The 14,740-nt window shown below is 56.6% G+C and overlaps 9 protein-coding genes across 9 annotated transcripts; 5 read left to right on the top strand and 4 right to left on the bottom strand.

The window, feature by feature from the left end:
* Positions 1 to 78: 78 nt before the first annotated feature.
* On the top strand, positions 79 to 1,440 carry PHSY_005141 (hypothetical protein; the record flags this gene model as incomplete). Its single annotated transcript, XM_012335752.1, has 1 exon — positions 79 to 1,440. One exon carries the CDS (start codon positions 79 to 81, stop codon positions 1,438 to 1,440), a length of 1,362 nt encoding a protein of 453 aa, XP_012191142.1.
* Positions 1,441 to 1,688: 248 nt separating this feature from the next.
* Positions 1,689 to 2,429, bottom strand: PHSY_005140 (ubiquitin-conjugating enzyme; the record flags this gene model as incomplete). Its single annotated transcript, XM_012335751.1, has 3 exons — positions 1,689 to 2,125; positions 2,222 to 2,301; positions 2,386 to 2,429. 3 exons carry the CDS (start codon positions 2,427 to 2,429, stop codon positions 1,689 to 1,691), a joined length of 561 nt encoding a protein of 186 aa, XP_012191141.1.
* A 1,296-nt stretch (positions 2,430 to 3,725) lies between these two features.
* Positions 3,726 to 4,334, top strand: PHSY_005139 (hypothetical protein; the record flags this gene model as incomplete). The annotated part of the gene is made up of 3 exons (XM_012335750.1): positions 3,726 to 3,864; positions 3,936 to 4,051; positions 4,143 to 4,334. The coding sequence occupies 3 exons, from the start codon at positions 3,726 to 3,728 to the stop codon at positions 4,332 to 4,334; spliced, it is 447 nt and encodes a 148-aa protein (XP_012191140.1).
* Positions 4,335 to 4,624: 290 nt separating this feature from the next.
* On the bottom strand, positions 4,625 to 5,434 carry PHSY_005138 (nucleoside-diphosphate kinase; the record flags this gene model as incomplete). The annotated part of the gene is made up of 1 exon (XM_012335749.1): positions 4,625 to 5,434. One exon carries the CDS (start codon positions 5,432 to 5,434, stop codon positions 4,625 to 4,627), a length of 810 nt encoding a protein of 269 aa, XP_012191139.1.
* A 131-nt stretch (positions 5,435 to 5,565) lies between these two features.
* PHSY_005137 (hypothetical protein) lies at positions 5,566 to 6,666 on the top strand (the record flags this gene model as incomplete). Its single annotated transcript, XM_012335748.1, has 1 exon — positions 5,566 to 6,666. One exon carries the CDS (start codon positions 5,566 to 5,568, stop codon positions 6,664 to 6,666), a length of 1,101 nt encoding a protein of 366 aa, XP_012191138.1.
* Positions 6,667 to 7,063: 397 nt separating this feature from the next.
* Positions 7,064 to 8,792, top strand: PHSY_005136 (hypothetical protein; the record flags this gene model as incomplete). The annotated part of the gene is made up of 2 exons (XM_012335747.1): positions 7,064 to 8,328; positions 8,408 to 8,792. The coding sequence occupies 2 exons, from the start codon at positions 7,064 to 7,066 to the stop codon at positions 8,790 to 8,792; spliced, it is 1,650 nt and encodes a 549-aa protein (XP_012191137.1).
* Positions 8,793 to 8,903: 111 nt separating this feature from the next.
* PHSY_005135 (hypothetical protein) lies at positions 8,904 to 10,571 on the bottom strand (the record flags this gene model as incomplete). The annotated part of the gene is made up of 1 exon (XM_012335746.1): positions 8,904 to 10,571. The coding sequence occupies one exon, from the start codon at positions 10,569 to 10,571 to the stop codon at positions 8,904 to 8,906; it is 1,668 nt and encodes a 555-aa protein (XP_012191136.1).
* Positions 10,572 to 10,878: 307 nt separating this feature from the next.
* PHSY_005134 (hypothetical protein) lies at positions 10,879 to 12,351 on the top strand (the record flags this gene model as incomplete). The annotated part of the gene is made up of 1 exon (XM_012335745.1): positions 10,879 to 12,351. The coding sequence occupies one exon, from the start codon at positions 10,879 to 10,881 to the stop codon at positions 12,349 to 12,351; it is 1,473 nt and encodes a 490-aa protein (XP_012191135.1).
* A 275-nt stretch (positions 12,352 to 12,626) lies between these two features.
* PHSY_005133 (predicted oxysterol binding protein) lies at positions 12,627 to 14,417 on the bottom strand (the record flags this gene model as incomplete). The annotated part of the gene is made up of 1 exon (XM_012335744.1): positions 12,627 to 14,417. The coding sequence occupies one exon, from the start codon at positions 14,415 to 14,417 to the stop codon at positions 12,627 to 12,629; it is 1,791 nt and encodes a 596-aa protein (XP_012191134.1).
* Between the last annotated feature and the right edge of the window lie 323 nt (positions 14,418 to 14,740).

Genomic DNA, 14,740 nt, shown 5'->3' with positions numbered 1-14,740 from the left:
TGGCGCTTGGAACTCCACTTCGACCCTCTCTCGATCGTTTGCAAGGCACCCGACCAGGGTCGCAAGAATAAGGACGCAATGCAGGCTTCTGGAGCGTTGAGAGCCGCTGCACAGAGCAGTCGTGCTGCAGCGTCAAGGAGCGTAGCTCGTACGGCATCAAGATGTGCTGCTACATCGCACGCATCCTCAGCGACGGTCGGTCCTCTGGCATCGTGTAGCCGCTCCTCATGTACAGCCTCTATAGCGAGACGGCAGCAGCACCTCTTCACTACCGTCCGAATGCTGCATCAATCACATATGCTGCTTCAGGCACAGAAGTCAGCGTCACCATCCACGACGCAGCCGTCCACAGCCTCGACCTCAAAGCCACAACCCACGACATCCACTACACAATCTTCCACATCAGAACCCACACAGCAACTAGCAAAGACAGACTCCACCTCGACCGACGTCACCGACTCGAAACCCAACAAGACGCTGACAGAAAGAGCAAAAGAGCTGTGGGCGACAGCAAAGTATCTGTTCAAGTTCTACTTTAACGGTGTCAAGCAGATTTGGGCGAATCGAACCCGGGTGCAATTGGTACGAGCCCGCGTAGCGGACGGTGGAGCACCGCTCTCACGAGAAGAGTCGCAGTTGATACATACGCACCAGTCGGACATGCGCAAGCTGCCCTTGTTCCTGTTCATCTTGTTGATCCTGGAAGAGGCGTTGCCCTTGGTGGTCATTTGGGCACCGAGCCTGTTGCCTTCGACGTGTATCTTGCCCAACCAGCTGACAAAGATCCGCATGGGAAAGGAGGTGAAGCGCGCAGAAGCATTCGCACAGCTCGAAAAGTCGGAGAGTCTCAAGCAGCTCGTCCCTGTAGTGCAGGAATCTAGCGATGGAGCCAGGTTGACGGAGGCGCATTCCGGAGAAGCATCGGCAGATGTCTTGCAGAAGATTTCGGCTGAAGATCTGGCACGACTTGCAAAGATGTTCTCGCTCTCGACGTGGGGTGGATCAAGCATGATCCGACGACGACTCGATACCCACCTCTCGTACGTCCGACAAGACGACGAGCTCATGTGCGTCGATGGCTACAGCGCCATCCCGCAGCACGTCGATGCCCTCGCCAAAGCGTGCGGGGAACGCGGACTGCGCTGTTCGGGCATCGAGCACCGCGAGATGTTCGATTCGCTCCGACACTGGCTCCGCCTGACCACGCGCAACCCGGACACGCGCAGCCTCTCGAACAGCTCGATCGCCCTCCTCCCCATGCAGCTGTACAACCCCGCCTCGCTGCAAGACGTCAAGTCCGAACTCGAGGCCGAAAGCAACCGCGGTCTCATAGACAAAACAAAGGACGTCCTCAGGGAAGTCGTAGAGGAGGAGAAAAAGGTCGCCCACAGAGAGGAAAAGAGCAAGATCGAAGAACACAACAAGAAACACCAGCAATAGATCTGGTCACCACCACTTGGTACCCACGCGCGGCATATGTACTTTTCATACGAATCCTAGCTAATCACCACCACCCATCAACAGCTCTCGCGCACACATCCTATGCTCTGCTCACCAGTCGCGTGCTCGATCCACTAGCCCATTCGTGCCCGCACTCGGTCACTGAACATTGCATAGCGAAACAAAGATGCGTTGATGAATAATACAAATGGGTTTCAACTTCTTCCAATCACTCCCCCCTCTACTCTTCACATCTCCATATCACCCATCGGTTCGTGATCGCTAAAGCTTCCGACATCGGACATCTCGTCCTCCTCGTCCTCGTCCTCATCCTCTTCCTCGCCCGCTGCGTTGGCCGCTTCCCGGGTCGCGAATCGCTGTACGTAATCCTTCACCCTGGCCTCGTACGTCTTTGGTTCCCTCATCAACAACGCTGCTGCCTCTCCGTTGAGTGGATCGGTCGGGTTCGGATAGCGCAGCAACTGCGGTAGGAAGACTTCAAAGATGTTGATGCAGTCGAACATGGGTGACCACGTTTGGTTGATGACGTCGAGACAGACGGAGCCTGAGAGTTCGTCGATGTTGGGATGGAAGATCTTGTTCATGAAGCCGATCGAGGGCGATTTGTACGGATACTGGTCTGGGAGTTCGACGTGGATCTTCCATACACCACCGGCGAAAGGCGCTATTGAAAATCAAGCAGGAGAGAAGGGTGAATGCAAGGGTGAGTCGAAGTTTTAGAAAAGCAGGGTTGCGATGCTCGTATTCGGGGGATACTCACTTTCTTGTGGTCCATGGAAACGAACGTAGAACTCCTGCATGCTATCGTTGATGAGTGTAATCTCGTAGTCCGACATGAGGCTGTGCGGGGAAAGGGAGAGAGAGGCAGACGGTAAGAGTCGGACATTCAAGACATCGGTTGCAGACCTGTGATGATGCACTTACAGCTTCATGACGTCCGTCTCGATACGACGCTTTGGAGACGTCATTGTGGTCTGCAGCAGTCACTCGGCAAGCTTTGCCAGAACTGAAGGCCGGCGAGTGATTTGTGGTGAAGGCGTTGATGGTTTGAGGCTGCGCACTGGATGCGCCGACGGAAAGCGGATGCTTACTCGATGGTGGGTCTGTGCGGTGACCTATGGCAACTTTGCTTGATGCTGTCGGTTGTGCGAAATGGAGTGTATGCGTATGTACGACCGAGTATGGCTGGTGTCTTGTCAAGATCGATGAGGGGAGGTCAAGGCGGTGGTTACGAGAAGTCAACTGGCAGATGGTGCAAGAGCAAGGTGTAGGTTGAGCTGGATGGTGCGAGTTGCAGGTGAAGTGTGCGGGTTGAGGGTGCGAGTCAGGGTCCGCCGATCCAGCTTGCTAAGTTAGCTGCTGCTCACTCGCTATCTTGCTCCGTTTCCGGTTGGTTGGTTGCTCGCTCAGCCGTGAAACGACAGCGCTGCGCTGTGACATTTTCTCAAATAATCCACATTCACGGTCGCTAGACCGGTCAATTTGTCTCACTCTGAGTCGATTGCGGCAACGTTGCGCTCCGCTGTGACCAATTGGGGGTTGAATCGATCCGACGCTCGCGCCCTCGTGACTGTGGTGCGTATGTGTGCGTGGGAAATGATATCGCCATTTCGGGACTAAGTTAAGAGCGAGCGCGAAAGGGGACCTGCACGGTGACCGACCCTACAGCCCACTCGCCAGACTCGAAACGCATCCCACTCGCGCAATCGCTTTGGCTTGTCATATAGCCGCGACCACCGCTCCACATGAGAGAGCACAATTGCCAAAGTGTACTTGTCATTGCATACTAAAGAACTTCTCCATGGAACCCCTTCCATTCCCCTCTCTCCCTAATTGAGGTTTGCGAGAGGATCGCGGACCTTGCCCGAGCTGAATGCCGATAGGAGCCAACCGGGGCGAGACAGCAAGGCGCTTCGGCAGAGTGCCAAAGTGGAGGTGTTGGACCCTTTTTTCTGGCGCTGGAATTCGGATCGCCCACCGGTACCTTGAAAGCCTGAAATGATTTCTCCTCTCGCACGGTAACAAAATCACGTGAAGCTCCGTGTCCGTGGAGCCGCTCGCTCGCAAGAACATCAACGTTGAAGCATACGAAGCTTTGACCAACCTGCGACATCATCAACCTGTCAAGCCGAGCGCAGTCATCGACCTTTCCGTAACAAACAGCAAAGACGCTATCGCATCGGCTCTCTTCCACAAAACAGAACAAGCCGTCAGGAAGGACTCTATCTCGGCGCCTACTCGTACAGGACGGAACACACGCCAACATGGACGCACAGGACATCGTATCCAATATCGCCTTCACCACCTCAGGGTCGCTCGTCGACTGTGTCGACAAGAAGATGCTTGTGGTGTTGCGAGATGGGAAGAAGCTCATTGGCGTGCTTCGATCCTATGATCAATTTGGTAGGTAGTCCAATGGCCTTGTTGTCAACCTGGCATCGTCGCTGACAGAATCTCTCCTCATCCTCCGCCAGCCAACCTCGTATTGCAAGACACAGTAGAGCGGGTATTTGTCGGAAACCGCTACGGAGATATCGCACGAGGCGTCTTCCTCGTACGAGGAGAGAATGTGGTTCTCATGGGGGAAATCGTAAGTCGCATCCCAACCTAGCACGCCGCTCCTCTTCTCGTCTACAACTTGCCGATCTGACTCCCAATTTTTCCCTCTATCGCGATCACAGGATCTGGATGCAGAAGACGAGATCCCACCATCCATCGCAGCACCATTGCCGCCATCCGCTCTGCCACAGCTCCTCGCAGCAAAGGAGGCAGAGGCGGAATCAAAGGCAAAGAGCGAAGCAAAGAAGGCCGACATCCTGCGTATAGCTAGAGGCTTTTGCGCCGACAAGAGCGGCGATGGAGACATGTACTAGTTTCCGGTTCACCTGGATATATCTCACTCGCATCTCTCTCATCTCATTGGATGTCGTCTGTCGCCGTACGCAGATCAATCTCAATTGTACATTACACAATGACCAGCGGTTCTCATGAGTGATGGCGCGCTCACGTATTATCGTCTCATCGGCAGAGACAACCTGCGGAAGAGCAGCGTTCAAGAAGCTCGACAGACATGCTCACGCAGACGCATACATCGATCTTTTAAGCATAGGTCTCTATTGTGACTTTCCTTTCGAACAGCCTCGACTCGACGATAGATTCCTTCTTAGTTGTCGGCCATGATCATGTCCCAAGCGATGGGCTTGTACTCCGTCGCCAGCTCCTTCTCGTGGAACCAGAGACCAATCTCCTTGGTGGCCGACTCGTGCGAGTCGGAAGCGTGGATGATGTTGCGTCCGACCGAGACGCAGAAGTCGCCGCGGATGGAACCGGGTGCGGCGTCGAGCGGGTTGGTGGCACCCACGAGGCGACGACCCTGGCGGATGACGTCCTTGCCCTGCCACACCATGGCGACGACGGGAGTGCCGCTGGTGATGTACTTGACCAGACCGCCGTAGAAGGGCTTCTTGGCGAGGTCGATGTAGTGCTCCTTGGCGAGCTCCTCGGACGGGATCAGCGTCTTGAGCGCCACGAGCTTGTATCCACGGCGTTCAAAGCGGCTGATGATGTCGCCGACGATCTGACGGGAGACACCGTCGGGCTTGATCATGACGTACGACTTTTCGGTCGACGTACCGAGCTCACCGGCGATGGTGGTTGGGCCCTCGAGGTGGACGGAAGGCGCAGCGAAGGCCGAGTAGGTGAGAGCACCTCCGGCGGCGAGGGCGGCAGCACCCATGTAGCGACGAGCAGAGGCGGTGCCAGTGCTGGCAGCCTGGGTCGAGAAGGCACGCACAGAGGCGGCACGGAAAGCGGGGATGGCGGTACGAGCGAACATTTCGGTATTTGGAGGAGAGTGATGGTGGTGAATCGAAGTCAACCGGAAGCGGTTCTTTTTGGTTTCTTCTTGAAATATTGCAGCGCTTTGTCGATCGATCTTCTCGGCTTCCCGTACGCTTTTCCGAGCACTGACCATGTTTCTCGTCCAAATTTTATTTAACCAGAATTTTTCGAGGTGTTAATTTTTTGAGATTTTTGGTTTACATCTTCTTGCAGACCCTTTCGCATTCAGCATCCTTTTTGCCCACCACCAGCCTCATCGTCGACATGGCTGAAGCGCATCACCCTCCTGGAGGAGGTGACGCATCCATGGATCCTTCAACACCAGCTCAAAACGGAACAGCGCCGCCCCTCTCAACGACACTGCCAACATCGTCGACCAGCGACCTCCCACCCGACTCGGAACTGGTTGCATCCCTGCCAGTCTACCTCAGCAAGTCTCTCCTCGGCGACTCTTCTCTGCATGTCTTCCAATACCCAATCTATCCACGAGACAGACCGCTTCCGGTACCTTACTCGGCAGCTGCCCGAGGCCTCAAAGTGTCGAGCCGATGGCGACCACGAGCCAACCGTGTGGAGGTGGAACTGCCGCTCGACGTTCGAGAGGAAGTGTACAACACGGATCGAGGTACCGAGTTCGGGGCAGGAGCCGAAGTCTTGGCGCAAAAGCAGGCACGAGCTGACGCAGCACATGGAGGTGCCGCAGCGACGTCTGAACCCGTCGCTTCCGGCAGCAGGAGTCGAGTCAAGCAGGAAAAGGATCACGAAGCGCAGTCGAACCGCGGACCCAAGAAGCTCGAGAAGATCAAGCTCGAGAGCACACAAGTTCCCAACGCTACCGAATACATGGTCGGCGTCATCCGCGATCAAGCGCTCCACCTCACCCGCCTCGAGTCGATCGTGCAACTGCGACCCTCGATGAACTACCTCGATGCGTTGGACGAGGCGCGCGAAGCAGAAAAGCGTCGAGATCGAGCTGCGCTAGCCGGTGAACTCGGTTCGGACGAGGAGGACGAAGACGAGCTGATCGAGATGGAGGCTTCCGGTGAAGGATCTTCCCGATCTAAAGCGAAGAAGGACGTCAAGAAGCCGACGGCACAGACGCTCAGTGTTGCGTTGCGCACCGATCCGAATGCGAAGAAACCAGGTGGGATGATGATGGGCGGTGGCGGGACGAGCGAAGCGCGCGACCAGCTCATGGCAGCTCAACGAGAGGCAGATGCCGAACGCTGGATCGATCTGGATTGGAGGGAGCAGGGTTCGCACGAGGCGCAGCAGATCTTTGACGCACAGCTGTTTGCCGGGTCTAAGACCGCTTTGACGTGCAAGACCAGGCCCCGAGATTACCTTTTGCATGCCCTACCCTGATTCCGACCATCTGTAATTGTATACTAGCATGTCATCACCATACACTCGGTACTGTCGTCATTGTCTGTCCAGCTTTGCAAAGATCACCCTCGAACGACGTTTTGAGCAGCATCGAGAAGGTCACAAAAGCAGTGCCGCACGATCCACAAACCTAACATCAGTGGAAATTTCACTGCCTCCTTTTTCACGCTGCAGATGCTCGAAAGTGGAGCACAGTCGTCTGCCGGAAAATCGGAGCGCTTGAGCCAGCAGAAAGATATCAGCGGCACGCGTGATGCGGGGCAAAGGAGGAATGTCGCACCTTGTCATGCTTTCCTCCAACCATCATCTCTTCCTATCTGACCACCTGACGTAGCTCAAGAGGGTTGATCATAACCCACAGGAAACAAACTCCAAGATGGACGACGCATCGGTCTCGCCGACGTCCGGCAAGGCTCGAACGTCGCTGTTCAGTGCATCGCGCTTCGCATCCTCTTCCCCCTCGCCCTCCGGACGACGTCTCTCCTCGTCATCCTCACAGATCGGCACGCCGTCCTCCGAAGTGTCTAGCTCACGATCGCCATCCGGTCTTTTCCAGCAGACGTCCATGGCGCTGCAGTCTTTCGCCATCGAGTCGGTGCTCGCTGCTTCAGCTGCACCGCCTCGACTACCCGTAGCGCAGAACAAGGAGCCGCTGTCACTCCCGACAACGACCAAGAACTTCCGAGGGTTCGTGCAGAAGTCCGGGCCCATCTTTTGGTTCCAGGATGGAGCTGAAGCGACTCTGCTGTGGCAAGATACCAATTGGACGTTGATGTGGATGGCCATCTGGGCAGTTGTCTCGATCTACCCGTGGTTGTTGCTCTTGGCTCCCAGTACGATCCTCTCCATCATCCTCGTCATGACCCATCGCGCGCGGTTCCAGGACAACATGACACCCAGCATTCGTATGGAAGTACCTAAGTCCCCATCCACCAAATCATCCGAATCCACCGCCGCTGCTTCTCCAGCGGACGTCCTCTCCTACTCCACCACCTTCCCCACCAGCACCGGCGAAGGCAACATTCAACCACCGCTTGTCCCCAATCCACCCCACGAAGGCACCGTCAAATACTACGAGAACCTGCGCGACATCCAAAACATGATGCGCATGATCATCGACGGCTACGATCTGCTCGCCCCCACCGTTCCCTACCTCAACTGGTCGAGCTACAGTCGAAGTCTGCACATCCTCCAGCTGTCGCTGTTGACGACGGTGTTAATGTTCTTTGTTGCACCGTACATCCCCTTCCGAGCGGTGATGTTTGTCGCGGGTGAGGGCGCGTTCATCTTGAATCATCCTTGGACGAAACCTGCGATAGAAGGCTTGGTGAAGCGGGTGGATACGAGCAGAGAGGGGAGGAAGTTGATCAAGATCGCCAAGGAAGGTGGACATAAGGTGAGGGAGTGGGTGGAACAAGATCGGTTGGATGATTTCGTGTGGGAGAAGGGATGGAGGAATGTGGAGATGTTTGAGAACGAGAGGTTTGTGGGGGGCAAGAGGGCGGCTAGTTCTAGTGGAGTGGTGGGGGGATGGAGTGGGCATAATTTGAGGATGGGGGAGAGGTTGCCGTGGACGAAAGGTCCGGATGGTTGGAGCAGCGATGAGGTGGAGGTGTTGCCAGGCAGTCGGATCGATGTCAGGTGAGTCCCGAACCTTGCAGAACTGGACATTGTGAGAAAACTTCTTTAGCTGACCTTTCCTTTTTTTGCGTCAAAACAGCAGGCAAGTAGCGATGAAGCTCGAACCCGGTTGGGAGTGGATCCCCGGCGACGACTGGAGGATCGACTGGGGCGGCAGCTGGTCCGCCGTAGGCACCGACGATCAAGGATACGTGTATACGGATGGTAGCTGGCAGAAGCCCGCGAGCTATTCGTACGGTCATGGCGGCGGTGTACCCGACTACCCGCCTTCGATCTTTGATGTGCAGGGTGAGGCAGACGACGACGATAGCGAGACGCTGCTGGATGGTGAGGAGGGGACGAACGCGGATGCGAGGAGCACGATTTTCCCGTTGAGCGCCGGTGTGGTCGATCACGATCCGAAGAGCAAAGCAGAGACCAGGAGGAGGAGGTGGTTGAGACGCGCCGTTAGAACTGCCGTTTGAAAAACACACTGCTTGCACCCATCGCTTTCACTGCGTCACAATCACTCGATTCGTCAACGCGACCTCTTGATCACGATGAAAACCTTTTTTGCCATTACATGTGTCTCGAGATCAAGTGCTGGTCTGAGCTAGACCGTACAACCCCTGAACCGCCCTCCTGAAGAACGTCACATTATAATCAATCAGCCCGGTCTGCTTGGCATGCACGTCCGATTGGATCAGCGCTATCAACGCCAACCGATGATTCAGCTGCCAGAAGCACAACGACCTATCCGGCTGCAGCCTCGTCACCGAACTAGCCCACCTCTGCACCGGGCCCCCTGCGGACGACTTGCCAGCGACGCTCGGTGAAGCGTCGACCGTGTTCGCCTTGCTTTCCTTCGACATACGCCCGAGCAGGAATCGGCGTGCGGAAGAGGGCGATGTGGACAGCTGGAACGCCGAACTCGATCCACTTGCTGCAGGAGTCGCCGCTTGCGATGGAGCCGCTGTCGCAGAGTCGTTCGATACTCCCGCGTACAAACCGGCGAACTTGCCGAGGAATCCCGCATAGTCGAACACCAGGTCGAACGAAGCCGCGTCGAACGGCGCAGAGTCCGATCCGATGTACGTCCTCGTCGGCAGATCAAACAGGAACGCATTCTCGAAGCGACACGTCGCACAGATCGAATCGCACACCTGCTCCATCGACTCTGCCAGCGACAGGCTGCGTCGTAGTGTCGTCGCAACTGCTGCTGGACGCGTCGGCTTATCGCCATCCGCAGCGGACGCCGCCTGCGTCGCTCCATTCGTCGGCTCCGCATCCATCGGTTCTTCCGGCTTGACCTTGTGCGCCAGACTCTGCTGCACCTTGCTGATGGCTACAAACACGCTCGTATCGTAGATCGACGTTGCGTGGCAATGCAACCTCACCGCCTGATCTAGGTTGATCTGACCCGGTTCGGGTGCCACATCCGACCGATGCCCACCCGCTGAGAAGCTCGAGAACTCCGACGCGCTCGCATCGTACCCCCCACCACCCGAACTGCTATTCCCGCCTGCGGCTGGCGATCTCGAGAAGCTGAATTCCTTGCTCTTGCTCCTACTCCTGTGCTTTCCGTTCTTCTTATCTGCTTCTTTGACCGGCAAAGGTTCAGGATACGACCACGGTTGAGCGATAAAGCTCGGACTGCTGTCCACCAGATCATCGAGCACTTTGCCCTGGATCGTCGAGAGCGTATCCTGGCGATAGTCGTTGGAGTATCCATCGATCTTGTGGACAAATACGTGAAATTCGATGGTCTGATTCTCTGCAAAGGCGGATAGGATGATGGATTGAAGCTTGGAAAGGGCCTCGTAGTAGTCGTCCTGCGAATCGATGACGAATACGACGGCCGAGACTTCGGTCCATGGGAGAAGCTCGGGTGTGAGTCCAACGCCTATCGCCCCTGCAGCAGCCGCTGCGGCCGAGACTGACCCGGATGCTACGCTGGCGATGTTCTGGCTATGCGTGGGAGCATTTCGAGCCGGGACAGGAGGTGGTGGACCGGCACGACCGGCAGCAGCAGTGGAGAGCGGGATCCCTTTCTCCAATCGGACATCACCCAGAAGGACACGGCTGGGAGTGTCGATGATGCGGATGGGCAGGAAGCTATCAGAGAGGATGAAGCTGGGTTTTGTGGTGGATTCGAGGAAGACAGTGTCGTCCGGGTGAAGCTCGTTGTAGACGACGTTGAGGATGGAGCTCTTGCCGGATCTGCGCAACCCGATGACGGGTACTTGCAGCCTTTTGGTGTCCATCCTTTGCAATGAGCGACGCCGTTGATGGGACCGATCGAGGATTGATGGTGGAGGTTGTGGGTGAAGCAGTTGCGAGGGTGTGGCCCGTCCACTTGTGCAAGTCGATGAATGCGTGTGGAATCCCTTGTGCGGCGCTACTCCACATTTTCCGGATTTCGGGGTTGCGGTGCTACACAAATTTTGGCCGTCTTCCACCCTTGCTCCTCTTCATACCCACATCCGCCATCAACCATCGCCTGCAGCGTCCGTACTCCGCTCAGAAGGCCGACGACTCCAGCCTCGAGCATCATCGTCACACGGCATCAACATGCCGCCGAAAAAGGCAACAGTCGATAAGGGCACCACCATTCGCGCCGCCTCTCGCAACAAGCAGCGCCCCGCCCACCACCCTTCTTCCTCCGCAAGCCCCTTCGGCTCGTCCTCCGCATCATCGCTCGCATCATCACTGTCATCACTATTCGTTCCTCAGCCTCACGGAAAGGATGCGGCTCTAGCGTCGCTCTTGGGTTCCAGCTCAAAGCTGACGTCGAACCTCGGCCAGGCGGCTGGGTTGGCTGCTTTCGGATCGTTCACACAGCCGCAGTCGCACGCTACGAGCGCAAGTGTCCAGACAAGTCTTGATGATAGGCAGAAGGGCAAGAAGAAAGATGTCTCGACCAGGGTCCCAGCTCCTTCGGTCGACACTGTGACCAAACATGACATTGCAGGACAGCAGGAGGCGACGGCGTCGGGCAGCAAACAACCTGATGCCCATGTTAAGAACGATCGCGTGCAAAAGCATTCAAAGGGCGCAGTCGCAGCCACGTCAGGTGTTCCGCCGAATAGGAAACCGGTGTTTCGACCTGTACTGGCGAGCTCTACCGCCGTGAGCTGGCCCGAGATGCCCGTTGCTGGATCCAAAGTGGTGCTTCATACGCTGTTGGAGGTTCTTGCAAAGGCGGATGTCCAGGCAGCGCTGTACCGCGATCTGGGGAGGAGGTCACGCGCGGGGTCGTCAAAGCCAGGCGAAGGTGCACGAGGCGAGGATATGGACATTGAAAACGGAGCGGACAAGGTCGCGCATGTACAAGTCCTGGCCGGGATCAACAGCATCACGCGTGCTATTGAGGACGATATCGCTCGGGATCTGGCAAGGATACAAACCAACACCTCGGAGGCTAAAGGCAAGCAAGCGCAGACTGAAGCAGCACCACCTAGCGTTCGAATCGTCTTCGTGTGTCGTCACGACCTCCCCTCACCAAGCCTGGTCTCGCACCTTCCGATGCTGGTCGCTGCTCGTAACGCCGTCCTGCACGCCTCCCAACCGGACCTTCACGGCGGCGTACTCCTCTTCCCCCTCCCCTCCGCCTCCGAACCCCTCCTCGCGCAAGCGCTCAACCTCCGCCGCACCTCCATCTTCGCCCTCACCACCGCCTTCCCTCCACACCACCTCGATCACCTACTCAGCGCCATCCAACGCGAAACATGCTCCACCTGTCTCCCACGCGCTGCCTGGCTCGAAACCGCCATCCTCTCTTCCACATCCTCACAAACCAACCTCAACTTGCTGCAGAGACCAACGTCGATCAAGCTGTTACGCACCACCCAACCAACCGATCTCAACGCATGTAAAGCAGCAAAGAGGACGAGGAGGAAGGAGAGATCGGTGAGGTGGAAGAGGAAGAAGATGGCCGCGCTGCAGCAGGTTAAGGGTTTGGAGAGGGAGTTGAAGATGGAAGAGAGGAAGAGGAGGGCATCGAGGAGGGTAGGGGCGACGAGTCAGAAGGAGGCACGAGCGTGATTTTTCGTTTCGCTGCAGTTCAGCATAACGGACGCAATTTCAGTGCGTTGCAATGGATCTCAACTTGCACGGCGTGTCAGCGACTCTTGGGGTGAATTGGAGTGGCATTATTCAGTCGAAGCAGTGTGGTGATTCACAGGCCACAGCCTGCTATAAGACTCCTGTGCACTGTAAAATTAGAGATCGAGATAGAGTTCGATGGACCACAGAGCGACGGAAGCAAAAGGAGCAACGGCCATTCCTGATTTCTAGGTGAACGTTCATCTGCGCGCGTGTCAATTCTCGGCGTCTTGGAAGTCGTCTTCGTCATCGTCCTGAGCAGCAGCGGCATCGTCCTTGCCTACTGACGATGCATCGTAGCCGACCAACTCGTGCTCTCCGTCCAGCGCCTTCCTGCCTTCTTCTGTGAGTTTGGGCCGCCCATCCGAGATGTCGGCATCAAAGAAGCGAGGCGTGAAAGTTTCGCCTTGCCTCTTGCGTTCGGCAGCCGTGTTGCGTTGCTTCTGCTCAATGTCCTGCTTTTGCTTGGTGGCTTCGCTGAACTTCTTGGACAAGATGGCCTGCGTGACGGGATCCCAGATCCTCCGACTCTCCATTTCGTCCTGTGCCGACAGCGGCCGTACCGACTTGGAGATGGGATCGACATCGTTGACGTTGAGCAGCAGGCGTGCGTCCTTGTCTCCTTTCTTCTTGTATGTGATCTTGCCTTTCCAGCATCCTTCAAAGGTCGCCAAAACCTTGTCCGATGGCACCTGCTTGGCGCTCGTGTACTCTTCTGGGTCGTCGTTGGGTTCGTACTCGTAAATGACACCTTCTAGCGCATACTTGGCCTTGGAGATCCAGCTCTCGTCCTTGTACTCGACGATGGCGCGCAATCGTGTCCCGTCGTCTCCCTCACCCTTGTCCCTTTTGCCACCTCGACATGTGACGAAGAGGTTGTCGCAGATGGCCACCCACAGGCTGCCTCGCAAGAGGCCGTTGATGGATGCAGTGGGGTGGGTGATCTGGTACTCTTCACCCGCAGCACCGCACTTTGCGTTGTCAGTGAGGCGAAGAAAGATGCCCTGGTTCTGCTCGCCGGGAAAGACTTTGACGCTGGTACCGGTAAACTTGGCACCAAGCTGGTCGACGCCGTACAGTTGCACGCCTGCATCTTTGGCCTCGCAGAAGAAGGAGGAGACGGGCGGATGGTGACTAACCTGCTCGGTCAGGAAGCAGAGACGCTGTTTTCCGGCGCGCTGTGTGTTGGTTGAAGCTGAGACGTTGTCGTTGCCTTCGAGCTCGTCGCTGGCCGCTGTGGATGCAGTGGACGCCGCCGAAGTGTGCGTCTCGGAAGCGTCTTTGGTGGTGCTCTTCTTGCGACCAAGCAGCTTTGAGAGACCTTTCTTTGCGGTGCCCGTCGGGTTGGAGCTCTCAGAGCTTACGCCTTTGATCGAGGCAGGGCGCGACGACTTGCTGTTGTTGTCTTGGGCCTGGACGAGAGGCGACGGAGGTGCGCTGCCCTTCTTGGCTGACAGGGTGGGAGTGCGAGCCTGAGTAGCTACGAGTGGAAGCGGTTCGGGAGTGTCGGTGGAGAGCGCCTGTACGGGGAGGATGTGCGAGTCTGCCAACTTGACTGGCTCAAAGTCCCAGTGGCAGCGGAAGTGCTCTCCGAGGATCGAGTTGTAGGGCTTGCATACTTTGCCCTTTACGTACTTGAGCTCCTTGGTGAAGGTGAAGCGGAGCACGGCGAGCATACGATCGAGCGGGTCATCGAGGTCGGCGACGAGTGTGAAAAAATCGCCGCGATCGAGGTAGTTCCAGTATTCGAGGTTTGGCACGGGTTCCAAAAGGTTGGCGGGAAGCGAGATGCGGATAGCAGCGATATCTTTGACTCCGACCATACGTTTAAGGATACCCATGAGCGTCCTGAGCTTGCCCGAATCGCTTTGGTCCTTATCAGAGGCGGCACCAAGCTCTTCTTCGTCGGTCATCTGGACTGCCTCGGGTGCAGCAGCGATCTCGTCTGCTGTTGCATCCTTGTCGCCCGTCGCTACGGCAGGAGCGTCTGTAGCTGCTGCCGACATGGTGGTGACGCTGATCCAAATGCCGTGAGTATGTCGATCAATCCACAGAGAAGCAGCTGGATAGATATGTACAGATCTAAGGAAGTGAGCGCTTCAGAGATCGTTGTTGCGCCGATCGATGGACGTCCAAAGGCAAGAGACTCTCCTTGAACGGGTCGGCGAGGTAAATGCGGGAATGAGACGGCGAAGATGGGTAGGCGAGGGGAGAAAGGGCCAGCAACAGCAACGATGGTAACGGTGAGGGCAGATGATCAGCGAAGGGGATGGGCGTAGAGCGCAAAGGTCGATCTTGATCTCAGTGGCAGCATGGACGGTGAGTTGGA

Source organism: Pseudozyma hubeiensis (assembly GCF_000403515.1).
Source record: "Pseudozyma hubeiensis SY62 DNA, scaffold: PHS47, whole genome shotgun sequence".
Lineage (NCBI taxonomy): Eukaryota > Fungi > Basidiomycota > Ustilaginomycetes > Ustilaginales > Ustilaginaceae > Pseudozyma > Pseudozyma hubeiensis.
This window is presented reverse-complemented; position numbering and strand designations above follow the sequence as displayed.